The 24,916-nt window shown below is 56.2% G+C and overlaps 4 protein-coding genes across 5 annotated transcripts in view; all 4 read right to left on the reverse strand.

The window, feature by feature from the left end:
• The window catches only part of LOC123026199 (NTPase KAP family P-loop domain-containing protein 1-like), a 10,744-nt gene extending 6,892 nt beyond the window's left edge, over nucleotides 1-3,852 (reverse strand). The window contains exons 1-3 of the mRNA XM_044435529.1: nucleotides 2,784-3,852; nucleotides 1,788-1,966; nucleotides 1,388-1,508 (exon numbers count right to left, since the gene is read on the reverse strand). Coding sequence (XP_044291464.1) covers nucleotides 1,388-1,508; nucleotides 1,788-1,962 — 296 coding nt within the window. The 5' untranslated portion in view covers nucleotides 1,963-1,966; nucleotides 2,784-3,852. The remainder of the gene's footprint in view (nucleotides 1-1,387; nucleotides 1,509-1,787; nucleotides 1,967-2,783) is intronic.
• Nucleotides 1,978-13,872, reverse strand: LOC123026198 (NTPase KAP family P-loop domain-containing protein 1-like). 2 transcript variants are annotated; one of them, XM_044435527.1, is made up of 5 exons: nucleotides 13,060-13,872; nucleotides 11,885-11,992; nucleotides 10,663-10,794; nucleotides 8,349-10,138; nucleotides 1,978-2,837 (listed from the first exon to the last, which is right to left on the reverse strand). In XM_044435527.1, exons 2-5 carry the CDS (start codon nucleotides 11,901-11,903, stop codon nucleotides 2,355-2,357), a joined length of 2,424 nt encoding a protein of 807 aa, XP_044291462.1. In that variant the 5' UTR covers nucleotides 11,904-11,992; nucleotides 13,060-13,872; the 3' UTR covers nucleotides 1,978-2,354. The 2 variants fall into 2 exon arrangements, with proteins under 2 accessions (XP_044291462.1, XP_044291463.1); XM_044435528.1 differs by lacking the exon at nucleotides 1,978-2,837 and adding an exon at nucleotides 6,534-7,479.
• A 2,443-nt stretch (nucleotides 13,873-16,315) lies between these two features.
• Nucleotides 16,316-17,205, reverse strand: SDHAF1 (succinate dehydrogenase complex assembly factor 1). Its single transcript, XM_044435497.1, has one exon. It carries the CDS (start codon nucleotides 16,931-16,933, stop codon nucleotides 16,682-16,684), a length of 252 nt encoding a protein of 83 aa, XP_044291432.1. The 5' UTR covers nucleotides 16,934-17,205; the 3' UTR covers nucleotides 16,316-16,681.
• A 2,770-nt stretch (nucleotides 17,206-19,975) lies between these two features.
• TBCB (tubulin folding cofactor B) lies at nucleotides 19,976-23,094 on the reverse strand. The gene is made up of 5 exons (XM_044435563.1): nucleotides 22,937-23,094; nucleotides 22,076-22,172; nucleotides 21,746-21,937; nucleotides 21,395-21,467; nucleotides 19,976-20,391 (listed from the first exon to the last, which is right to left on the reverse strand). Exons 1-5 carry the CDS (start codon nucleotides 23,039-23,041, stop codon nucleotides 20,274-20,276), a joined length of 585 nt encoding a protein of 194 aa, XP_044291498.1. The 5' UTR covers nucleotides 23,042-23,094; the 3' UTR covers nucleotides 19,976-20,273.
• Nucleotides 23,095-24,916: the final 1,822 nt, after the last annotated feature.

Here is a 24,916-nt window from a genome sequence, read left to right on the forward strand (position 1 = left end):
GAAAACGGGGTGTCCTGGCATGATTCTGATGGTTGGAATGTGTTTAGAATGGGCAGAAATGATGAGCTGCGCAGAAAAAGCTACTCAAGGAAGGACTTTTCAAAATTGCCCTCTTTTCAATGGAACTTTACCCCCATAGTAGGGTTAGGGGTGTGCACCAGGGTAGAGTTAGGGTTAGGAAAACGGGGTGTCCTGGCAGGATTGTGATGGTTGGAATGTGTTTAGAATGGGCGGAAATGATGAGCTGTGCAGAAAAAGCTACTCAAGGAGGGCTCTTACAAAATCGCCCCCTTTTTAATGGAACTTTTGCCCTATATTAGCGTTAGGGGTGTGCACCAGGGTAGGGTTGGGGTTAGGAAAACGAGGTGTCCTGGCACGATTTTGATGGTTGGAGTGTGCTCAGGATGGGCAGAAATGATGAGCTGCGCAGAAAAAGCTACTCAAGGAAGGCCTTTTCAAAAGCGCCCTCCTTTCAATGGAACTCTAGCCCTATATTTGGGTGAGGGCTGTGCGCCAGGGTGGGGTTGGGGCAGTGGTGGTGAACTTTGAGTTGTTTTTTCTAAAGCCTGTTTTCAGGTTTTACTGCAGTGTCGGCACTTTGCGATAAACAAGTGGGTTCTGTGTTGCAGTTTGGGCAGTCGGTCTCTGAAGGGTCCGGCATCCCTTCTTCGAGGACCCGTATTCAGAAGGGTGGCCTCCGGTCAGAGGTGACTTGACACCTCATAGCGACAACCAGCACATACGGTGCTACTTACTGAAATAAAACCCTCAAGCAGTTAAGATGCCTTTGACTTTAAGTCCCATCATCCTCACCAGCTTGGTCAGTGGTGATGAATGCTGCGAGTTGTAGTAAAAAGCATCCGAAAGGCAGTCATGTTGGAGAAGGCTTGCTTTAGGCTATACATCCTCCTGATCAATTTTCCTAACTTCTCTTACACCCTTCCCAGGGCCAGATACAAGAGACAAAAATGTTTCTTTTCTTTTCTCTTCCTTTTGCTCTTCTCCCACTCTCAGTCTGCGCAGAAACTGCTGGCATCCATCCAACTTCTATCAAACTTGGGACTCTTTTTATTATGGGCTAGAGAAATGGGACTTGGCATAGATTTAAATACGTTTTTAAGTTATCATAAATGGAAAAAGAAGGGTGTGGGGGCTGACCCAGCGGGCTCGATGTTTTTGATGATGGATGTTGTTTGTAGTTTTCTTTTTGTTTTTTAGGATTATAATTTCAAATAAAACTTATTAAAAAAATAAATTGGTGGCATCCATCCATAGAGGTCCATTTGTTAAACTGTACATTCAAAACGATGTGAAATTATTGGTGGAGGTACAAATTAATTGCAAGAAGATAAATAACTGCAACCACGGAGAGAAGGAAGACAGGTACCTGGGAACGTTGGCGTCAAGGGAACAGAAAATTATATGCCAGATGAAGGCCAGCCAGGAGCAAATATCCAGGAGCCAAGAGCAAATCCCGACATCTGGTTCCTCTCTGTCTTTCATGTGACCTGCAACCGAACGGATAATGCGCAGCAAAGCATGCTGGATCATGCGGGGATGTCCTTTCAGCCCCCCACGTGCCAGGCAGTGCGCAAAGAGGAAACAGGCCCCTGCCCTGCCCTCCCACCCCCAGAAAAGAAGGGGAACCTCGTGCTTCCGATCCCACCGCCTGGCAAGCGAAGGCGGGCATGTGGCCAGAGCAGCGCCCAAGGTCGCCCCAGCCCTCGCGCAGGTTCTGCCGGCACGTGGCTGGAACCGGCGTGCCCCACGAGTGCCATGAGCCTCACCTTCAATTTTGTCTAAGAGCTTTGCCTTCTGGTGCCCCCACGGCGAATACAGGCCCACCGTCGCGGGCAGCTCCACCTCCTTCAGCGTCTGAGCCAGCGCCTTGCAGTAGATCTCCTCGTTGTTGTCTTCCTTGCATTCCTCCGTTGGAGCTTTTAAGCGGCTTGACTTGCTCATTGTCCTGGCCAAAAGAAGAAGAAGAACATTTTTCCGCATCCCAGGTTGGATGGAGGCTTAAATCTGCCAAGGAAAGGGAATGTAATATTGTGATTGTGATGATATTTTGGTACTGCCCATAGCCAAAGCTCTCTGGGCAGTTTCCAACAATTATCATAGAATCACACACTCAAGTCATACACTCAGAGCTGTGTGTGGGTGTGTGTGTGTGTTCTATGCTACCTGGTAACCGACACTCTCTTAAGGCCGCATGGGCCATGAGAACATGCAGAGTTCTGAAAGCACAAATGTGAAAGCACATTTTATGAGCCCAATGAAGGAAAACATCAAGACCCAGTTGCCCCGGTGTTTATTTAGTAATTCAGATGTTTCCACCCCACCAGTTTTCCTCATTAAAGGAGCCGAATGGCCTTCCCCCTCCCTACCCCATTTGATCCTCGCAATGACCCTGTGAGGTAGGTTGGACTGGGAACCAGTGACTGGCCCAAAGCCCGCCAGTGGCCTCTGTGGCGGAGAAGGGACGAGACCCCAGCCCTTGTGGCTCCCAGGCCCACCCCATCACCCCCAGGGCACGGTTGCAGGGGCACGATTTCAACAGGGGAGCGCTGCAGAAGGGGCAGGAAAGGGCCAGCAGAAGGATCCAGAGGCAGAGGGCGTTCCCCGTGAGAAAACGGGCTTTTTAGTTCAGGAAGACAAGAAGCCTGAAGGTCCTCCAGATGGGAAAGAAGGTGGAGGAGGAGCTCAGTGAGGGTGAGAGAGGAATGCTGGAAATTTTGCATTAGGAGCGCAAGAAAGCTGGCTAGAAGAGGAGAGGTGCTTACCTTTGTTGCGCTATTCTGGCATAAATAGGAGTTTCTTATTTGGATTATCTCTCTCTAAGGCATGGAAAATAAAAAAATCAATGGTTTAAGAAGCAAGCCAGTTTGTTAAAACAGCTCAGTTCTTCCCTTTTTTGAGGTGCATTTTTTCCGTTTTAAGGGCTTTGACTGTGGGTTAACTCAGTTGAAAAAGCTCTGATAAAAGTATTGGTTCACTTCCGATTTTTTTCTGTGAACCTAGAGAGAGTGTTGCAAGGCAGGTTTTCCTTTCCCTTCACCTCCAAAAGGCAAAGTAAAAGGAAATGTATAAAGCTGCACCTTGAATCTCATTGCATCTCACTCAACACCCACAAAAATATACACATATACATTTGAGGGACAGGTTGCTAATTCAGTCCACAGTCTAATATATCCTGGAGTGCTAAAAGTTCCCATGTTTTATCAGAAGAAGCATGTTTTAAACTTGAAATACTAGAGAAGTGTTACTTCATAGTTCTTTAATTTCTATACCAACGCATAGCCAAAGCTGTAAATTCTGCAATGCATCTTGAGGAACTTTTAAACGAAAAGTCTGGTATTATCTGTGCATGGTGGCAGACAACCCTCATTCATTCCCACAATTCCACTATAAGGCAGTACAATCAAATGCTGGAAAATACAGAAAGGCAGAGTGAGAGAAGCTCTGCAGGGGAACTTGTAAAAGAGCCAAACTTAATCTCACAAAAAACAAAACAAAACCTGGAAGCTGAAGCTTTGGCAAAGTTGTGGGTTAAAAACCTACTCCGTCCAAAGGGATTTTGCTTTTTTCTTCCAAAGAAAGAGGGAGTTGCAAATGTTAAATAAATAGTGAGCCGGGCTCCCCGAGAAGTTCGGTTTGTTGTTTTTATTCATCTTTCTTGAAGGGTTGGAGCCTTTTCCTGGGCAGAGCGAAGGAAGCCAATTCAGCCAAGAAAAAAAGCTGCATCTTTTGTGCATTTCTTGACGCGAGTGTTGCATTTCACACTGAAAGTATGTGCCACTCGTTTATTTTGCAGTTTTCTTTACAAAGAAGCCATTGTATCGTTTGTTGTTTGCTTCTGTTGTTTCATTTGTGTCTTCTGACGTCGCTTGTCTGCCTGTTTTTTATGCACCGGTTCTCGATGGTGCTGAATGTGAAACTATGGAAGTGAAGACATGGGGCGGGGGGGGAGAGGCCCTTTTGCGGTGGGGCCACCCGGGCATCAAGTGATTCATTTATTTATTTAAAGTTTTTATATGCCGTCCCCATGCCGTGATGGAGCTAGACCTCCGAGCATCCCGCCCCCCCGGGGCAGGCGAGCCCCACCTCGCAGGGCCTCCGCCTTGCCTGGATGGGGCCTCCATTCAGGGCCAAAACCACACACGGCGGCTCCACACACGGCTCCGGGGCGGCCATGGGAGAGGGAGGGCCTGGCGCACCGGTGGCGCGTCGCCTCTCCACAGCCTCTCCGCACGTTTCTCGCATGCTGTGCTGGGCAAAGGGGGGGGGGGGGGTCCGGGGCTCATCTCAGCTCTGGATCTGTGCCCCCGCTGTGCCCGTCAGCAGCCGGGGCAGCATCGGGCAGCAGTGGCCAGCCTCAAGCCAGGCGCTCAGGTGGGCTGGCTGGCCGCAAGCCGCGCACCCTGGTGCCAGCACAGGAACCCCTGCAGCGTCTCAGCCGGGCTTTTAAGCAGCGCTGAGCTTTCTGCTCTTTGGAGACGTCTCCCTCTAATGACGGAAGAAGTCATGGCAGGCTGCCCCCTTAACCCAAAGTGACGGGGTTTAAAGAAAAATAACCCAGGACCCCCAGAATACAAGCCCAGGCTCAGGTATTGGGGTCCCATAGTCTTGGGGCTCCAGAGAGATGCCCTCTTTCACCGCAGAAGAAGCAGCACGGAACCGAAAAACAACCCCCTGCGAATCCCACAAGCCAGCGCCACGTCATGCGATGCCGAACACCTTTGCCCGAGTCCGGCAATTTCAGCGTTGCATAAAGCATGCGTTTCAGCGTCAGGAGGTCTGGTATAGGCTAATATAAAATTGACCAAGAGTACCAAAGATCTTCAGGCACAGAAGAAATGAGACCTTTACATAAACTGCAGTAAAAGTTGCAGGTACAAAATCCGCCAGGCTTAGCTGCCACTGCCCTGGTTCCACGGGGACGCCCACATTCTGCACCACGGGGGAACCTCCAGCGAGGTCTGGCTCAAAGCACGGCCCCAACTCATCCATGGGATTTTGCTAGTGGACTCTGTGTGCGCGCGCACATGTATGTATCCTGGCACCACCTTGAACATGTAACCTTCTCACGTTTCCCCACTGGTTCTTACATCTCTTTTTTAATCCACAAAAACGTCCATTAAAGGGAGAAAAACAGAATAGTTCCAATCACCCCTGGACTGTCCATTCGGCTCCATCGTCCCAAGCTATAATCACTCACTGAGGACTCAGCATGCAACCGGAAGCACAAAAATGGTCATTTACCGTACTTTTTGCTCTGTAAGACACACTCCCCCCCCTAAAAGTAAGGGGAAATGTCTGTGCGTCTTATAGAGTGAATATGTGTGTGCAGTAAGTCTGTCAGATGTGCAGCCCATGGGGAAGTGATGGGGCAGGTGCCTGTGATTATGTGCCCATTTGATCCAGAATATTTTTTTTCTTGTTTTCCTCCTCTAAAAACTAGGTGCGTCTTATGGTCAGGCGCGTCTTACAGAGCGAAAAATACGGTAAATAAAGTTGAACTTTAAGCAAACTCTGCCCTGCAACAGGGTAAAATTATCCAATACTCTGCAGATTTGTGCTGTTCCTACCTGAGGAGAAATGGAGAGCTTTCAGATAGGGGACAGGCCCAGGCCAGATGCAAAGGGTGCAGGGAAGAAACGTGTTTGTCTACATTTTAAAGCGAGCTAACATAAAGCAAATTTCTCGGACCAATACGCAAATCATGTTCCAGTCATCCTTTTGGATGGCAGATTTTGGCAAATTTTGCAGCTCTATCCTGACCCCAAAATATGCAATGAAAAGTTCATCCGTTAAGTGGAAATCTGTACACATAAATGGTAAAAGTTCATATTTTGAGAAAGGAACACCATCAGCTCTGGGACGGAAGCAACTCAGAGAATGACCCAGACCAGAAATGGATGGTCGCCTGATTCCTGCTCCAAAGCTCTTTCGTGAGCCTGTTGAAGATGGAAGAATATGACGATCATTAAATGCAAGAGAACACCACTCCGAAGAAGCGGATGCATCTCCGATATTTTTTTAATAAGTTTTATCCTTAATATATACCAAACAAAAAAACCTAAAAAGCATCAATCATCGAAAACATCAGACCTACTGGGTCAGCCCCACATTTTTTCTTTTTATGTTAAACTATAAACATATTTAAGTCTATGCGTGGTCCTGTTTCTCTAGCCAATGATAAAAAGAGTCCCGGGTTTGATAGAAAGCATCTCTGATATTTTATTCTTCATTCTTTACATGAGCAAAAATTTACACTCCAAAGGAGCAGAACCTTCAGAATCACAGAAGAATCCCTGGATCTTCGTCACTACCTGTTGAAACCAGCCCTGCACCAACCGGCCCACTCGATGAGCGGGAGCTGACGGACCAGCCGAGGCGCTTGCAGAAGGGCGTGCAGAAGGGCAGGTGGAGGGGCCAACCCGGCCCTCCGGGGTCCTGCAGGGGGCCACACTCACTCACCCTGCCCCACCCCTTTCCCCAAGCCCCTCAGCCTCCCCCGGCTCTGAGCATCCTAAAAAGTTGAAATGAATCCAGCGGTGCCATTTCTGGCCACCTCGATTTAAGCCCAGCAGGGGGAGGGAGGGAGAGAGGCCGAGATGCCCCCAGAACCGGCATGCCACTGCGGCCCCCGGCCCCTCGCCTCCCCGTGCGCAGCCCCGTCTACCCGCCCCGAGGCCCAGGTGGCATTCGATGAGGTTCGTTCCGTGCGGCTGCAAGGGGGGGGGGTGGGGGATCAGCCCCCGGCCTGAGCAGCGAAGCACTCTGGCGGACCCTGTGGTCTCCCAGAAGAGGTCGTGCTGGCACTGTGCCCCAGCATGTCGACATTTCGGGCTTTTCGAAAAGGAAGCTGCTCCGTCTGCCCTGGCCTCTGCCCATCACTGGGAGGCAGCTCCAAACGGCACTCAGCCCTCGGACTGAACGGAGCCTGGCGACACTGGACCCATGTTATGCAAATGGTATGCAAACGACATGCACAAACGCTCGATCGATCGGGGGCTTTCCAGCAGGAGCAGTTGCTCTTCCTGAAGGCAGAGGCCCCAGGGCGGCCCCGACCGTACGGGACCAACCCGCCAGCAGGCAGCAGCTCACTCGCAGGTCCCTCTCCCGCTTAGTCAGCCACCCGACAACTCCCTCCGGCGCTTGCGGGCATCAGAGGCGGCACTCTTCGGAAAGGGCCGGGGACAACCTGCTTCCAGGCAGCCTCTTCTCTCCTGGGCCCTGCCCAGGCTTCCCGGCAAAGGGCGGTGCTGGCGGTGCTGCGGCAGGGAAGGGGGCCCGGGGCGGCGCGGAGCCGAGGAAGTGCGTGCTGAAGGCCGTCCACTCTCCGAGGCCCATGCCGAGCGCCTCCTTGAGCTCGCCCCGGTCGCTGCACGCCAGCGCACGCCCGTCCAGCCCGTGCTCCTTCAGCCTCTCCCGGTACCACTGGGCGTTCTCCGCTTTCAAACCCAGCTTGCCCAGCTGGAAAAGAGATTTGGCGAGCATGGAAACTTTCCAGAGATCGTAGCACGATGCTTCCCTTGCTCCCGGGACGATGAGGCACGGCCGGCATCCAACTCGAGGTGAACTCTGTGCTTGTGTGAGCTCAGCCCCATGCTGGTCACTAAGCCAGGGCTGCAGAGTCTCCCTGGCCCAGAGCCCTGAGGCCGGATCGGGCCCAGTCCATCCAGCCCAGTGTTTTGTTCCCCCAGTGGCCACAGGAAACACAGAAACAGAGCGAGTCAGAAGGGGCTCCCGGGCCATCTAGTCTGACCTCCGGCACCAGCCGGCTCTGCTCACGACATGCCCACCCTGTGCATGTTCAGTCTGTCCTTGAGCACCCGCACCGATGGGGCCTCAGCCACCCCCCGTGGAAGAACATTGCACACCCTCGGGGTCCTGACTGTCAGGAAGTGCTTCCTGGCATCCAAATGGAACCTGGGTTCCCTGAGCCTGGCTCCGTTGGAGCGCGTCCTGCCCTCCTCTGCAGGGGAGAACAGGCCTCTCCCCACCTCCGTGTGACACCCCCTCACATGCCTGTATGTCACCAACAGATCCCCTCGGAGTCTCCTCCCAGGAAACCCACAAGTGGCGTTTCAGGACCACAGTGCCCTCCCACCCGCCTTCCCAGGAGCACCTGTGCCTGGGCCTCATGGAGAAGAACCGTGTGAGCCTGTCCTGGGTTCCTTGGGAGAGAACAAGGTGGGGCACGCATCCAATAATAAGCAAACACGGCATGTGGCTTGTTCTGAAGTCACCCTGAAAGCAACAGCTGTTGCTGCCCCTTTCGCCAGCACAATGGCCCCCCATGAAGGGAGCTGCCCCCAGCGGATGGCCCGTCGCAGACCTACCTCTTCGCAGACCTCCTCCACCGACATCCCAAGCAGAAGGCACCTGGAAAGTCCAGGAGCCCTCTTGCTGCTCTTCAGGCCGTGGCTGCCTCGGAGCAGCTCCATGTGCCTCTTCAAGGAGGAGTCCATGTTGACCGTGTACAGCACGAAAAAGCGGGCGTCCTTCACCTGGAACCTCCCAGAAAGGAAGCTGTGGAAGAGCTCGGGGTCTCCGTCCAGCTCCAGCAGCTTCTCCAGCTGGGATGCGAACATGACAAACTCTTCCAGGTTCTTCTCGTACACGTCCCACAGGAGCAGGTCAGGGCCGAGCTGGCCGCCTTGGCACACGCCCAGCCGGCCCATCTGCTCGTCGTCCTCGATGCACTGCAGGATCCAGCTCAACCGGCAGGGCCACTGGCTGGCCAGCAGCACCCAGGAGGCCACCTTCTGCGGACAGAGCTTCTCCCGCGGGACCTGCGTCGCCATGAGCCTGATCATGACGGAGATGGTGTTGATGACGCGCTTCATTTGCACCACGTTGTCTGTCAAGTACAGCTTCGTGTTCTCATCCAGGAGGAACTCAAAGGCCTCCTGGATGAGGTCTTTGGCCTTGAAGCCCTTCCCACATCTTTTCGGTGGCTCTGCCTTGCCAGGACTCACCACCACTAAAGGTACCAAGCCGTCCTCCGCAGCTCTGCTCCGAGCACGAGCATTCGGGCAAAGACACAGCTTCAGTCGGAGGAAAAGCCCCGCCTGGTTTTCTGGCTGGACGTCCACTCCCAAGCCCTCCTCCTCTTCCAGACTTTTCTCCTGCTCTTCCCGGTAGGTCACAATGCTCCTCATGAGCTGCAGCTTGGTGTCGCTGTCCGTCTTGGGGACTGAGAAGGGGAGCGTGACGATGCGGTTCAAGAACTCATAGCCGTTGTTCGCCATGCCCTTCATGTAGAGGGAGCTCTCCACGCAGCCCACGATGATGCTCGGGTCAGCCACGAGGATGGAGATGAAGGGCGCCTCGTTGTCGGACAGGAGGATGTTCATGGCATCCAGCACACCCACCACCCGGTCGGGGCTGCAGTGGTCCAGGCTGGTGACCTCCAGCACCACCCGGAGCTTCCTCCGCTGGAAGATCTCCATGAACTGGAGGAAGCTGGTGATGGTCTGGACCTCCCTCTTTACGTTGCTCATGAAGCCCAGCTGGGCGCTGAGGTCAGTCCGGTTCATCTGCCGCTCCAGCTGGGCCTTCTGGGTGATGACGACGTTCCGGACCACCATGGCGCCCATCCTGAGGGCTGCCGCGGCCGTGATCCCGACGGCCGTGGCCCCGAGGCCCTCGGCAACCGCGATGGCATCCCCAGAAGCATTGCCGATGGGCACGCCGAAAAGAAGGACGAGGATGGCGACTCCGACGCCTGCCCCGCCAACCAGGAGGACAGCCGCCCACAACGGCAGGCAGAGGTACCTCTTGCTGACCCACTCCTTGCGGAGAGGCGCCTCCACGAGGCCACATTTCCTGCCCACGGCCCGGTAGACGCTCACGGGGACCAGGCCGAAATGACCCTCGATGCCGTCACACAGGGCGGTGATGAGGCCTGCCCAGAGCTGGTCGCTTCCGGCGTATTCCCAGGCGCTGAAGCGGATGAAGATGTGCCGGACGTTCCTCCTTTGCCGGTGCTGCAGGGTCAGGACCGGCCGGTAGAAGATCATGAGGAGGACGGCGGAGACCAAGTCCCAGCCAGAGGTCCCTCGCTGCTTCAAGCCCGTCCGCTGGAGTTCCTGGCTGTCCTTTTTCCACGACTGCAGGTGCATATAATCTGAGCGGGACAGGAAGAGTGTGGAGCTGGAGATGTTAGCAGGACCCATCTGGGCTTCCGTGTGTGGTAGGTGGTTGGCTCTCGCTCAAGGGGGGTGCAGGAGGGATACCCAACTTCAAAAGCCCACCTGGCCATGAAGGATGACTTGGGACCGGCCCCGCCTCTCAGAACATCCTACCTCCCAGGATCTTTGTGATGAGAAAATGGAGAGAAGGAGGGGGATTCCCTCTCTGCCGGAAAAGGTGGGCTTTGGAAGGACAAAACATGCTTTCATTTGGTAGGTATTTAAAGGAATATTAGACCAGGCTGCACCAGGTTAGGCTAGAACGTGGGCCTTGACAAGGTCTCCTGGATTCTGGGGTGTGACTGAGGGCCTGGACTGGAGGGATCCAGGTCGAGGTCGGTGCTGAGCCTTGGGCCCTGCCGGGCAGTCCTGATGCTCCCTCAGCTCTGTCCCCCTCAGAGGCATGCGCTAAAAAGCCACATGGGCTAGCAAGCGACCGACAGCCCGCAGTTGCACTCACCTTGGATCCTAGTCAAGAGGAAGTCTTTGCAGTGTCCCCACGGCGCATAAAACCCGACGGTCACGGGGGTAGAGACGCAGAACAGGGCCTTCGCCAAGGAAAAGCAGTAGGCATCGTCCTTGTGCTGGAATTCTGCAGCAGAGCAGCGTCGGCAGCGGCAAAAGACAATCCCGCATCAGACCCTTCGGAAGCGTGGGTAGCCGGGAGGACTACCAAAATCAGTATATCCCATCTGTCGACCTATCTATAGTTTTTATAAACTGTTCTTTAGTAGACACTCACAGAACAGCATAGAGTAGTTGCCTTTGTTCTAGCTGACTAAATTTTAAGAAAAATCCCAATAATCGTAAAAACAATAATAGCAATCATAAGAACACAGAGCAGTTCCATGGTGAATTTAAAGACGAGCCGAGCAAGCCTGGGGGAACAAGCCCGTTTCAGGAGGCGCCTGAATGAGGCCACCTTTTCTTTAGGGAGGGAGGGAGGGAGGGAGACGGGGTTGGCATTAAAGGGGGCGTCCTGTTCTTGAGTAGCTATTTCGTCCTGCTCCGCTCGTTCAGGGCTCCGAGCTTTTCTACGTGAGGCTGCAGAATCTGGTTTCAGTTTTGTCTCTGCACTGAGACCCCGGCTGAGGCGATGCAGCAGGAACTTCCCTGCTTTTCCTTTACATAACCTCTAGGTGGCACTGTGCTATAGGACAAATACACAATTAGGAAATGCCTTTTTTTGGCTTTCAGAAATAATGCTCCATTTTCCCTGCTGTTAAAAAAACAAAATGAAACAAAATGCAAAAAAAAAAACACACCAGGACAGTGATCTTTAAAAAAAGACATGTGTTCATGCAAGGTCATGAAGTTGTTTAAGGAACCCATAAACCATGAGAAAGGAATCACAATACCAAAAATGCTTCATGTGGAAAAGCTCAGTCCCACCCACATTCCAAAGGATGGGCTGAAGGGATCAGTGATGCACTGATTCCATAACGATATGGAAATCCAAGACATGTGGGCTTTATTTATATAATCGAGGGTTACTCAATCGGGCTGCAGCCCTGTGATAATAATCACCGAACCTTTATGGTGCATGCCAGCATTCCCCAGTCTGGGGCCCCCAGACGTGTCTGACTCCCATCTGCCTCATCCAGGATGTCCACAATGCTGACTGAGGATGATGGGGGTTGCAGTGCAGCTGATACACGCGGAAGCAAAGTAGTCCCGATTACCTCTGGTCGAAGGAAGCATGGTTGTCGTGAGCCAGAAATTTGAAGATCCACAAACACAGGTCGCTACGGAGGAGCGCTTTCAAGCTACCACACAGCCCAGGAATAAAGCTGTATGAAGGGGAATGAGGAAACGTCTGAACGCTCGCCATCGGACAATTGCAGGACAGCCCGGCAGCAGGAGGCAGCCAGAGAGTTTCGGCCACCGGGTGGTACCGAAACAGAATAAACACTGCAGCTTGGGTGTGCCCACGGCCCTCCTGCAGGAGCTGCTTCCCACTGAGGCCTGCCTCGTTCCCGGGATTTCACAGGGGGCACTGCCGCCCCCGTCTGCTTCTGATACCTCTTGCATCCCCCTGCTTCCCCCTTTTGATCTCAATACAGAAACCAGTTAGAGAGAGAGAGGAGGCCTGGAGACACGAGGCCGCGCTGCCGGTGGTGGCGGGCAGAAGCTCCGTCCGGTCGCTGCAATCGGCACCGAACATTACCTGCGAATCAGCCCCTGGACTCCCTTTTATCCCATCTCGCTTCATGTCCTCTTTTCCTTCTGCGCCGTTTCTATTTGTTCATGTGTGACTCTTTTCACCGGGCAAACACGTCCCGAGGGTATTGGCAGAAAGGTGACATACAAGCGCCACTCGTTAGCACGCAAATTAGCTTTCTGGGCAGGGACCGGGATGAACTTTTGAAGGGCAAACACCAGAAGGCCCAGGCCAGGAGGCAGGCTGAACGACGGACGCCTGCTGCTTGGCACGGGCAGCCGTCCACCGTCCCGATTTTTAAGGGAGCTTAAAGACAACCTGCACCTTGCATGCGGAAACAGAAAGAGGGGGGAGACGGCGAGCCCCTCGTTCCACGCTCTTTGGTCCCCACCTCACGGGGGGGGGGCAGTCCCATGGGGCGCGAGCCCCCTGGGCTTCTTCCAAGCAAGCCTCAGACAGGCCGAGCACAAAGCCCCATCTGGCAGCCAGGCTTCCCGAAACGGCCCTGGGGGCCTCGCCAGGTTTGCGCCACAGCAAACCGCATGCCAGCTGTGCAGCACGACCTGAGCTGGGCCTGCAGCCCCACGGAGCAGCGGTCGTTGCAGAGAGAGGCTTCGGGGCACCTGGGTAGCGCGCAGCACCTTCCCCTCCCACCCAAGAGCACCCGGCGCTTGCAAGGCGAGCCGCACAACTTACATTCAGTGGTTCTCGGGTGTCGCGGCGCCCGATTCCGGCTGGGGCAGCCGCCTCCCTCCCGTGCAAGCAGGAACGCCGTCCTCCTTCGCAGATAAGGCGCACGGTTGCCATTGTGCATTTAAGGTGAGGCCGAGCCAACAGGTCTGGGCGGCGACTTCGCAGGGGCTCGATCCGCTCCTCGTGGGTGCCACGCATGGCAGCCTCCCTTCCCCTGAGGAGCCCAAGGCAGGATCCATCCTGACCCTTCCTCCGTGCAGGATTCTCCCAGGGCTGTGCAAAGCGGCACCCGAGAAGGCGTCCTTCCTTCAGCCGTCAGTCCCATACAAATCAGGGCCTGCTGGATCACGCAAGGGTCTGTGCAGTCCCTCCTTAGCACCCGCACACACAGGCCTGAGGCTGGCGGGAGGCCAGAGCCATGAGGACCAGTAGCCCCAGAGAGCTTGCTTCTCCCGGCATTTGTGCAGTTCCCTTTCAAAGCTGTCCAAGCTGGCGGCTTGTGGCAGTGAGTTCCACAGTGCAGCGCTGCCCTGCGTGAGGCCCCGAGGTTCCCACCCACCTGCTTCGCAGGATGAGCCCCCTGGCTCTTCGCAGGTGGTCCCTGGGAGGGGAACCCCAAGCCCCCTGGACCCACCTCCTCCCTCAGGGCTGCTACACCCAGGGAGCAGTTCGAGAGGAGGGCCGTCCCAGGTACGTGCGCTGGCAGCCCGTCTAAAACCAAGACAGGCTGAGCCGTCCCCAAACCTTTCCTGCTGCAAACCCCTCTGAATATATTATTATTATTATTATAACATTTCTATGCCGCCCCTTGCCGAAACCTCGGGGCGGCTTACAACACGATAAAATACAATGAAATACAATAGCACATAATAAATTACCATTAAATACAAAATACAAAAAATACATTGGTTTACAAATATAAGATTAAAATTATCAGTATAACTTAAGTAAATAAAAATATAGGAGGAGAAAGAGAAGGAAGAAGAAGTTGCCCTGGCCAGATCATATGTTTTAACAATTCAAATGATGTTTAAATAAAAAGGTCTTTACCTGGCGCCGAAAAACCAGTAACGACGGTGCCAGGCGGACCTCTTTGGGGAGTGAATTCCATAGGTTGGGTGCCACCGCAGAGAAAGCCCTCCTCCGAGTACCTACCCTCCTAATTTCTTTCATGGAGGGTTCCCGGAGAAGGGACTCTCCCGCAGATCTCAAAGGGCGGTCGGGCATATACGGACGTAAGCGCTCGTTCAGGTAGCCAGGACCCAAGCCGTTTAGGGCTTTATAGGTCATAATCAACACCTTGAATTGGGCCCGGGCTTCAATGGGAAGCCAGTGAAGCTGACGGAGGACTGGAGTCATGTGAGCATAACGCCCCGTCCCCGTCAGCAACCTGGCAGCTCTATTTTGCACCAATTGAAGTGTTCGGACTGTCTTCAGGGGAAGCCCCACGTAAAGCGCGTTACAGAAGTCTAGGCGGGAAGTCACCAGCGCGTGTGTCACCGTCGCCAGGCAGTCGTACTCCAGGTAGGGGCGCAGCTGATTAATCAGCTGAAGCTGAAGGAAGGCGTTCCTCGCCACCGCTGTCACCTGAGCTTCCAAAGAAAGCTCCGGGTCGAGGAGTACTCCTAGGCTGCGGACCTTATTCCTAAGAGGGAGTGTTGCACCATTCAGGACCAGGTCAAATCCACCCTCTCTGAAACCCGATCCGCCAACCAACAGGACCTCCGTCTTGTCTGGGTTGAGTTTCAGTTTATTTGCCCTCATCCATTCCCTTGCCTCGGCCAAGCACCGGTTCAGCACAGCCACTGCCTCACCTGGATTAGTGGAAAACGAGAGGTAAAGCTGGGTATCATCGGCGTATTGATGATTCCGCAGCCCACACCTCCTGATGACCTCTCCCAGCGGTTTCATATAGATGTTAAATAGCAGAGGGGATAGAATGGAGCCCTGTGGTACCCCATGGCATAGCTGCCATGACATAGAGACATGGTCCCCCAGCACTACCTTCTGGAATCGACCGTTGAGATAGGAGCGGAGATAGATCTTGGAGTCCAAACCTGCATCCCCCACTCAGGCGCTCCCCCCACGCCCCCAAAGAGACTTCTGGGGAAGGAGGGGGAGCAGGAGACTTTCCAGTGGGGACTTCTTTAAGGTAACCTAAGATCCCGGCCTTATACAGCAACCCGTGTGTGTTTGCTCTGAAATAAGCAGTAAAGGTTACTCCCAGGAAGAGGCAAATCCTGAAGGCAGCACGAGACTTCGCTTCGCTGGCCACGAGCGCCGCTAGACGGAAACACAAACACACGTGACGGCCAGGCGAATTTGCCTCGGCTGCCGGTACCCACCATACAGCTTTCATGGTGCTTCAAAAGAAAAACGTTCAGAGAACAGCATTCTCTCACTTTCCCACTTTCCTTCATTCCCTCCAGAAAAACGGAACCTCTCCAGATGTCCTGTGCAGCTCAGAATCATGGGCCATGCTGACTGAGGCTGATAGGAGTTACCGTCCGAATCATGTGGGGGAGAGCAGGTGGCCAACTGCTGCGTACCACAAGGGCAGGACTCGGGGAAGATGTGCGCTAACGGGGTTTTTCAGGATGTGGCCCACAAAAAACAGAATTAAATCCCTCCGCCCCGAGTTGTTCAAGCGTCCAAGAAGTATGTGCATTCACAAATAAACAGAGAGGCTAAGAGGGCCCTCCTCTTCCAAGGATGTTATTCTACCCAGGGATATGTTGAAATGATTAGTATTAAGCAGCCAAAACCTGACTCCAACTCTCTGTTAAAGCACAGGCCGTTGGTTTTACAGGCACAGATGTTCGCTTCATTCTCGAAAAGGGAGCTCTTATCCAAGGCCCAAGGGGAAACCCAAGGGGGTGGCCGCTGCAGAGCCCTTCTGGTGTCTGCAGGGCCTCCCACAGGCCAGGGGGACATCGGAGCCGCCTTCCCGCCTGACTCCTTGCAGCCAACCGGGAAGGAAGGGCCTGACCTGGAAGGCTGCGGACAATCCACTGCGTACTGCAACCCGACTTCCCTGCTTCTCCCCACCCCCTCACGTCCTCCAGATGTGAAGGACTACCATTCCCAGCATGGTGGGAGTTACACTCCAAGACATCTGCAGGTTACCAGGTTGGGGAAGGCCGTCCGAAACGGTATCAAGCACAGCCCAACTTTTTGGCAGTGGATTTGGTGGCCCTCGCAGCTGACGGAGCGCCAACACCGTACAAAGGCAGACAAAGAGACAAGGCACAGCCGTGGCTCGAACGGATCGCACATCCGAAGCTGCTTTAATCCTCCATACCCACGAGCCAGGCTGACCCGCACAACCTTCCCCGCGCCAGCGGGGTCCTTAAAGCGCTTCAGGGCAAGCAGAATCTCGCCAAGCAGCGCAGAGAAGAACTGCTGCTAGTTCGTGTCCGAAAAGGAAGGCAGGAGATGCATCCCCACAACCAGAACGGAGCTCCCGATTCCCACCGTCGGTGCGTTTTGAGGGAGCCTTCAGGCGGCCCCAAGGGGGCACGTGCGAGACCTTCACACCGGCTCACCAGGCGGACGTCCCCCTTCGGAGCAGCCCTCTAAATCCAAGCTGGAGAGCACCGGCGACGCGTCTCTGGAGTGGGCGAGGTCACGGCGTGTCTTCCGCGGTTTTGACGAAGGCGCCCATGCGCTTGGTGTGGGCGCCCCGGAGCTGCTCCAGCTGCCTTTGGCCGCGCCGGAGGAGATACTCGATGAGCAGGACGTCCGTCCGGGGAATCTGGGCGTTCTTCCGGAACTCGGACCGTATCCGAGGCAGGAAACCCGGCTTGCCTCTGCTGGCCCGCACGAAGTTGCGGTACAGGCTGAGCACTCGCCTCTGCAGCTCGCTGTGGCGGCCCATGGGTCCTGGGCGGACCGGCGAGGCAGGCAGGCGGTCGGCACGGGGGCTGGGGGCGAGGCGGATTGTAACGACCGTCAGGGCCGCAGCCCCAAGGAACCCAACTGAATGGCGCCCTCAGCCAAGCTTTTGAGCTAGCAATGTAAGACGGGCAGGGCGGCTATCAGGACCCAATTACTGAGCGCAAGTACTAATTAAAACTGCGCGCGCAAACACCGGCTGCCTGTTTAACTGGGAGCGGAGCCCGTGCGGGCCGCTGAAGCTCCCGAGGCCAGAACCGCAGCGATCGGCCGCGACGGCGTCCTCGGGGCCCTAAGAGCCGCCGGCCCCCTCGCCGCGCCCGGGGCCCCGTCCCGGAGGGGGCCCCGCCAGCCCCGCCAGCGGCCCCGGGTCCAGCGCACGCGCACGCGCCGCCCTCACCGATCAGCCTCTCGCTCGCCGGGACTCGGCCGCCGCGCTCTGCTCGCGCCGGATTGGCTGGCCGGCAGCCGGGGGCGGGGCGTTTCCTCGCCCGGTGGGCGGCCGGGGGCGGGGCCGCGAGGGCGGGGCCCGCGCGTCACGTGCTGCTGCGCTCGCAGGAAGAGGCTCCGGGGGCGCGATCGGCCGGGCCGCGGCGAGCCGGCCTCCGGGCAGGGCGGGGCGGGGCCTTTGGCAGCCTCCGGAGGGACGCGGCGCGGGGCCTGGCGGAAAGGGCCCCCCGCCCCGCCCGCCCCGCCGGTGGCCGCCAGGATGGCAGGAGCCGCGGGCCGGCCCTGCCCGCTTCGGGCGACGCGGCCCTGCGCATTCGCCACCGCCCCGGAAAGCCCCCGACGCCTCGGCGTGCGGCGCCGCAGGGCAGCGCTTGAGGCCGGGCCCGCTGGCTCGGCGCGCTTCCCGAAGGGCCCCTGCAGCGCCACGGCCAGGGCGCGCCTGCATACCGGCTGCTGGGGGACGCGGGGGGGGGGGCAGCTGTGCTGCTCCTGGGCTTCCCGTGGGGGCGTCTGGCTCACCACTGATTTATTTATTTTTCGATTTATATCCTACCGTTTTCCTACAAAGGGCTCAAGGCAGCTTACATCCTCCTCCTCCTCCATCCTATCCCCACCACAACAACCCTGTGAGGTAGGTTGGGCTGAGAGCCTGTGACTGGCCCAAAGTCACCCAGTTGGCTCCATGGCTGAGTGGGGACTCGAACCCGGATCGCCTGAGTCCCAGTCCCATGCTCTTCACCACTACGCCACACTGGCTCCCACTGAGCACAACACCACACCAGAGAGGAGGGTCCTCCAGCCAAGGCGTGGGGCTGCTTGGGCCCTGCAGGGTCCCCGGCACGAAGGTCCTTGACACGCAACCTCTTCCCAAGCCGCTCCTTCATCGCCACTGGAAGGGATGCTGGCGGCGCAGGCTCTCCTCCCGAGAACGGCCCCATGCCCCATGCTGGCTTCCGGAGCGAACTCGGTTGCCTGCGCTGCCATACGCAGCTTGATGGCTGAGCCGGGACTGGCTCGCTTCCCAGATGCAGATGTCCCGGGGGAAATGGATCGCTGCCAGCGCTCTTTGAAAGCAGGGGTGCGGTCGGCCTCATCTCTGGGACACGGACAGGATGCAAGTCCGTTTTATGATGGGCAGCCCTGAAGGATGGGGTCCGGGCACGAAGCGCTCCGTCTCCACTGAGAAACGGACTGCGGGGGAGTTACGCATGCTGTTAGGAGACCAGGCCCGGGGCTGCAGAGACCGGCTTGGGGCCATGCTGCGAAGGACGAGGCCGCACCAGCATGACTTGTGCTTCACATTTATTTGGGCCCGGTCAGGAGCTTGATACCACCTTGGCCTCGTACAGAACACAATTCTGGACCCAGCGGCTCAACATCTGGGCAGGGCTGGGGAAGAAAGGTTAACGAATGGAAGGGGTTAAAAGAGCTGGATGGCCGGGGGGGGGGGGGGCTGTTTCTGGCCGCAGCAGGTGCCAACAGGGGAGCAGGAGGGGGCCGAAAGGAGCAGCTGCAGACGCGCCGGTGCACAATGGAAGCCACAAGCAGGGGCACGAGGTGAGGCCAGACACGGCTTGTGGCATGAGGCAGATAACCTGGACTAGAAACTTGAAGCTGATGCAGAATCTTGATCAGTGTTATAACTTATGGGAGAGAAATGAAGCCACAGCAACCGAATATTAATTTAGCAGATGATTTCCAAATGGCTGAGACAGCAGAAAGCAAGAACAGCAAGGGAACAGTCGCAAGAAGCAAGGCCCGGGGGAGCAGCACGTAACAGGATGCAACTCCCATCCGCCTCGGCCAGCATGGCCAAAGGCACTGGAGTCCCGAAAAGCTGGACAGCACCAAGCTGCCTATCCCAAACTGGTCCCCACCCTACACCAAATAAACGCATTAACGGGCAAAAATGCAGCTCAGGCCTAGAACAACTGTTCTGTACAGAGAGTCAGGGTACAGTTCTGTGACTATTATGCTCTGCTGCCTTTCCATGCCAATTACTGGGAACATGAGCAGGAGGGTGCCGTGGCCCCCCCGCCCCCCCCGGGGCACCGGCTGGCTGCTGGAGGAACGGCGCGTGGGACCGCACAGGTCTTTTGGCGTGACCCTCCCATCCTCCATCGAAGTGACCCGAAAAGCGAGTTCAGGACGTCGCCAAAGGCCTGGAGAGCGACTGCCACGAAAGGCAGGACCAGGCAAGGCAAACGGCTGGAAAGGCAGCTCTTGAGACGACACTCAGTGAATTCTCCGGAGCGTTTAAGTACAGTAAGCTCACACACTAATACTCTAGTCTGGAATGTATTTCCCCCATCCCAGAATGTAACCTGGAGCTAACACATACCACCAGCTAGCAGCACACGCACACAGACAAATGTCCACAGTGGGAAGACGCACGGTCACAGACACAGTTCCACACAGACTGTTGTTTTCAAACAGCCGGATCGCCTACGAAGTGGCGCTGAGGTCTTCTTTTCGACGTGCTCCGTTCCTGGAACGGACCAGGGGGTACTGTGGGGCGGGGGGGGAGATACCCTGCTGGCCTCCACCCCACCCCTCAAAAATCGCTACTACAATGCAAAGGAGCGCCAATATTCTCTGTGTTACCAGAAAGGTACAGAAGGGTGTGGATGTGACAAAACTCAAGGGATGCGGCATCTTCACTAAACAGACAACCAAGGAAAAGAAAAACCACAAACACAAGTCAAAGGACACACAGCGGCTTTCATGTCTTCTCCCTCTGGGTCGCCCTCCGACATGCAACCAGAAGCGCCGCCGCGACACGCCAGAGAAACGGCGGCAACGGGGGCAGTCGCGCCAACAGGGGCCGTTGCGATCCTCTCCGCCGCCTTTGGCCACCCCGTCGCCTCTCCCCGTCACATCTCATCGTCCAGTCCATAGTCCTCCTCGGGGAAATCCCCCACCGTGACGTGCTGCGGCTTCACGAAGGCGCCATACTTGGACTGACACTCGAAGTACCGCTTTCCGTTTACGCTGCCAAGGAAAGGGGTGCAGGACGAGCAGTCAGACCAGAGCTTCAGGTTTCCAGGCAACGTTCTGGAGAGACCGACTGGCCGGGGGGCAGCCTCCTGCCCCAAACACATGCAGGGGAGTTTTACGAATCCTCTACTACATATGACTCAATCAGGCACACACAAAATGGTGTGGATTGGATTGGTTTGCTCTGCAAAATTTTTAAAAAACAACAAGAATTCTGCAGACGGACGAGATTTCTGCGTCCGTTAGCAATTATGGAAGTCTTGTTTTGTGCACACTCTTGCCTTCTGTGGGATATTCTGCCAGGTTTTCATTTTGCATTAAAAATCACGTGATTTTCTTGCCACTAGGAAAGAATGAAGAACTGACAGGAGGAGATGTTCCCTCACAACCCCCCAAGAGACTGGAAATATTATTCAGTTGCCATTTGGCTTCCGAAACCTCAGCACTCAACATAAGCCTTCAAGCGTATCATCACAAAACGAAGAGTAGAAACTTTTTTGTTTTGCAAACTTAAACAGCAGTGGGTGTTCTGAGGAAGCCAAATTTCGCAAATACCCGTTTGTCCCTCTCAAGGAATCCCTGCACACGTCCAGAAATCTGGGCGCACATTCAGGCTGATGGCTCTGCCCTCTCCACAAAGGAGCCACGGACCTAACCCACCATTAACAGTGTGCAAATGTTGCATTAAGCTTCACCAAGATGCCACGGGGGAAGGCGAGGAGCAAGTGGCATCAGCCACGTTTCGATCCTTCCGAGGCGGCACGGAGCACATCTGTGAAGGCTGCCAGCCATGCTGGTTTGTCAGTTACATAACCCCGCAATATTTCTAGTCATAAGCTGTGGGGCTGCTTTTCGACATGCATCTAATCCTTGCAGGTCACGTGCCCCAAGTGAAGCTGAGCACACGCCGATGCCCCGCAGGCTGCAGCCAGGAGGCTGCCACAGGCCAGACCGCCGTGTGCACCAGGAGGTGCCAGACTGGGGGGGGTGGGCTTACCTGCCATCGTGCTTCCCCAGAGGCTCGTCATACTTGATGCCAATCCAGTAGCCAGGCTTGAATTCTGTTAGGCCTAGGAAGACGGAAGGAGGTGAAGGCATCTCAAGGAGCGCGCCTGCTGGTCACAAGGCGAGGGCCCCCCTCGGCCACTTCGGGCAGCGCGTTGGCACTGCGTCCTGAAGCGGTACAGAGGTTCTCAGGATGCAACAGGGGGGCTCCAACCCTTGCCCAAGCCCCAACAGTCGCGGAATTCTGCCAAGTTGTGCCTTTTCTGGTGCAAAGGCCAGAGCCAATGCCGAGGCAATTCTCCCCCAGCAATGACAGGTGCGGGGGGCTCCCCTGTGCACTCACCTACATACATCACAGTGCCCCGTTTGCTGGGCTGCCCCGAGGCCCGCACCTCACACCGCACGCCCACAGCGATGGCCTCGGCCAGGGCCTTCTCCTCCGCCAACTTCTGCTCTTGCTCCATTTCCCTCTTCAACATTTCCTCCTTGTTGTACTGGCCCAGCTTGCTGCGCTTCATAAAGGAACGTGCGGAATCTGCAGGAGGGAAGAGAAGCGACGCGCGGTCCCAGCTGCAGCTCGGCAACACGGCACTGTTTCGGGGACACCCCTTCCCCCCCCACCACCCCCAGGTCTGTGCACTCACTCATGTTGGAAGCAAGCACTGGTTCTCACCTGTTCTTTTCTCATATTCGGCATCCGGTATCTCGAACTTCTCTACCCTCGACACATCTTCGTATTCCCCAAGAGTCGCCCCACTTCTGTCGATAACCTGTGGGGCCGAAGAGAACAGCTGCCTCACGCTCCTGCGAACTGCGACTTTACTGAAACGCAGGCGCAGAGTTGCAAGTGACTGAAGTGAAGGAAAAGGCCCGGCCAAGCAGAGACCAAGGGCAAGCCGGGCGCTGGGTTTCTGTCACAGCAGGACACATTTGCGATGCGGGTGATTCCAGTGTTCAGAGTGGCGCTTGCAGAGAGTGCAGTGACACAGGCACCATTACAAGCAATCCCAGCCAGTAAATGCACACCAGAATTACAGATCACATGGTCATCATCATGTCAGCATTAGTCACTACAGCCTTCCCCAACCTGGAGCCCTCTGAATGCATTAGACTACAAGTCTGTTACAAATCCCAGTTTTCCAGCTGGCATAAGCAAAGAGGTCAAACCCTTAGCCTCAGAAGAAGTGAATGCTGCTTCTTCCTGTCTGTCCCGTCACTCTTCCCCCTCATGAATCTATTTCTAGACTGCAAGACCCCTGGGGCAGGGGCCTGTCCATCCATTCTTGGTCAAATGCCACTTCTGTGGATGGAGCTGTAAAACAGACATGGGGGAACGAGAGACGGCAGTAGTGATCCTGCCCCATCGATGGCCCGTGCTTTGGAGCACATCCGGTGGAGTGAACACTCTTCAAAAGGATCGCTTGAGCAAAGCTGCTTCAAAGGGCTCCGACACGCCCCCGTCCCCGCACTGCCTGCCACCAACGGGAGAGCCTCAGCCGCCTGGCGCCAGCGGCACAGCCAGCTCAACACTCACATGGATCCGGCACCCGTCATCAATGGGGTACGACCCCAGCAGGGACTCATCACTGTCCAGCTTCATCAGAAACTTGTCGTCCGGAGTATAGAGCTCGAGGTCCATGCATGACGCCGGACTTCCGACCACCAGTTCCAACTTGCACTGTCGGACAGACGGAACGATCAGAATTCGGGGCAGGGGGCATTTCTCGGAGACAAATAGCAAGGAAAGCTCCCCTTCCCCCTGCCTTCCCCACGTGAGGGCAGCAGCACTGCAATGCGCTGGCCGGGCCAGGCCCCGCGGCCACATGGGAGGCCCCGCAATGGGCTTCCAGGGCGAAGGCGCCTACCTCGGCGCCTTCCCCTCTGTGCTAGGTCAGCAGCGAGGAACCGTCTTCAGCCAGAAGGAGCCCTGCAGAGATGCTCTGTGGCCCTTCGCTGCTGCTAAAATAGTGCTCATGGGACGGACCCCGCAGCTGGAGCTATTTCAAGGGGGGAAGGAGGGGAGAGGCCGGCACCGGCCCACCACAGGGCCACTGGCTTGAAAAACAGTCCAAGTCCCCGGCCGCGACCCGGAGTTCTAAATTCTCCGAGAAGCAAGCGGGCCACGCCTGCGGGGCAGCTTACAGCCACCGACGGCACTAAAAGGGGGTTACGCAGGGCTGGTAACAAAGATGGAACCGAAAACGTCACAGGAGGAGGAAGAGCCCTGGCAAAGCCCACCCTCGGAACTGCATGCCGATCTCTCGCTGCCAGCACAGAAGGAAAATGCGGGCGGGAGACAAAAGCCTCTGGCAGCAGGACGCCGCCACGCGGGGTGGGGGCACGCAGGCGGCACAGGAGCTGGTTGGCTGGCTGGCTGTCCGGCCGGGCACTGGCCGCCAGCTGCCAAGCCACAGTTAATCCCAGTTTGGAGGAGCGGCACACAAAAGGATTTTCTGTCAACAGAGGCCCGTTGGCTGGGGGCTGCGGCTCAGCATGGGGGCTGCACTCTTCCACCAGGCACGTGTGTGCGCATGTTAGTGTGCACACGTATCAAGATGGCCCACAAATCAGAGACCTCCCACTCGGCTATTAAAGCTGGAAGCGAGGCAGGAACGAGGAGCACGCACACCGTCAGCAGGAGACGGCCGGCCGGCCGGCTGGCACAAAACCACACTCCGCAAGCAGAAGCTGGCAGCGAGACAAACGGTGCCAACTGCAGAGGGACCCTCTGTGCGCAGGCCCACGCGCCTGTGTGCATGGGCATCCTCATGCGCAGGAGCATACCTACCACACAGCTCAAAATCGAACTGTGAAGCACAAGCTCGGGGTCTGTCCTTCATGACCAAAGCGGGGGGCCAGTTTCATTTTTCCCGCTAGCGCATTTCTCTCGTCGCATGCCACCAGAGTGGACAGGCACATAAACACCAAAGCGACAAAAGCAGCCGCCGCTTTGGATTCCGGGGACACTGCGGTCCACAGGTGAACCAAGCAAGCCTGCGCTAGTGCGGGTGCCGCAGGGACGTGCCCCCGGGCAGCGCAGGCACGGCTTCCCTTGCAGGGCATCCGCATCCCGCATCCCTGCGGATGCCCGCCCGAGCCGGAGGCTGCAAAGAACGCGCATCCTCCTGGCAGCAGCACCGGGCTCAGCACAGCCACGGTGCCTCTGGGGGGCAGAGGCAGGCATGCCTCAGAGGGGCCTGAGCCCCTTGAGAGCAGCGGGATTTGGGGCTCCCCTGATCAGTGTTGCTGAGTGGGGGTCAGAGTTAGTCCAACCCCCCTCGCCTGGGTGTGAGGACTTAGTGGATACTGCAGAACATGGAGGAGAAACGGAATGGAGACAAAGGCGATGGATCCAGCAGGCGGCTGGATCCGCTTCCAGCGGGCGCGTTGTCCCGATTTCGCATCTTCTTGGTGGGGGGTAGAAACTACTCGAAAGAGAGAGTGCTACACTTAGGGTTCTCCCTAACACATCTTGAAATACTCAGCGCTTCAGCCCTAAAATACGTTGAAATAC

This window comes from Varanus komodoensis, unplaced genomic scaffold (assembly GCF_004798865.1).
Source record: "Varanus komodoensis strain SLA01 unplaced genomic scaffold, ASM479886v1 scaffold29_3, whole genome shotgun sequence".
Lineage (NCBI taxonomy): Eukaryota > Metazoa > Chordata > Lepidosauria > Squamata > Varanidae > Varanus > Varanus komodoensis.

Bases quoted from the DNA above. Each gene is read 5' to 3' on its own strand.
- LOC123026198 (XM_044435527.1), bottom strand. The intron at 10,139-10,662 runs GTGAGTGCAACT...TGTCCCGCTCAG, and splicing joins CCTCTTGACTAGGATCCAAG to ATTATATGCACCTGCAGTCG. The intron at 2,838-8,348 runs GTAGGTCTGCGA...TCCATGCCTTAG, and splicing joins TGGAGGAGGTCTGCGAAGAG to AGAGAGATAATCCAAATAAG.
- SDHAF1 (XM_044435497.1), bottom strand. From the start codon at position 16,933: ATGGGCCGCCACAGCGAGCTGCAGAGGCGAGTGCTCAGCCTGTACCGC.
- TBCB (XM_044435563.1), bottom strand. From the start codon at position 23,041: ATGGACCTCGAGCTCTATACTCCGGACGACAAGTTTCTGATGAAGCTG. The intron at 22,173-22,936 runs GTGAGTGTTGAG...TCGGCCCCACAG, and splicing joins ATGACGGGTGCCGGATCCAT to GTTATCGACAGAAGTGGGGC. The intron at 21,938-22,075 runs GTGAGAACCAGT...TCCCTCCTGCAG, and splicing joins CGAATATGAGAAAAGAACAG to ATTCCGCACGTTCCTTTATG.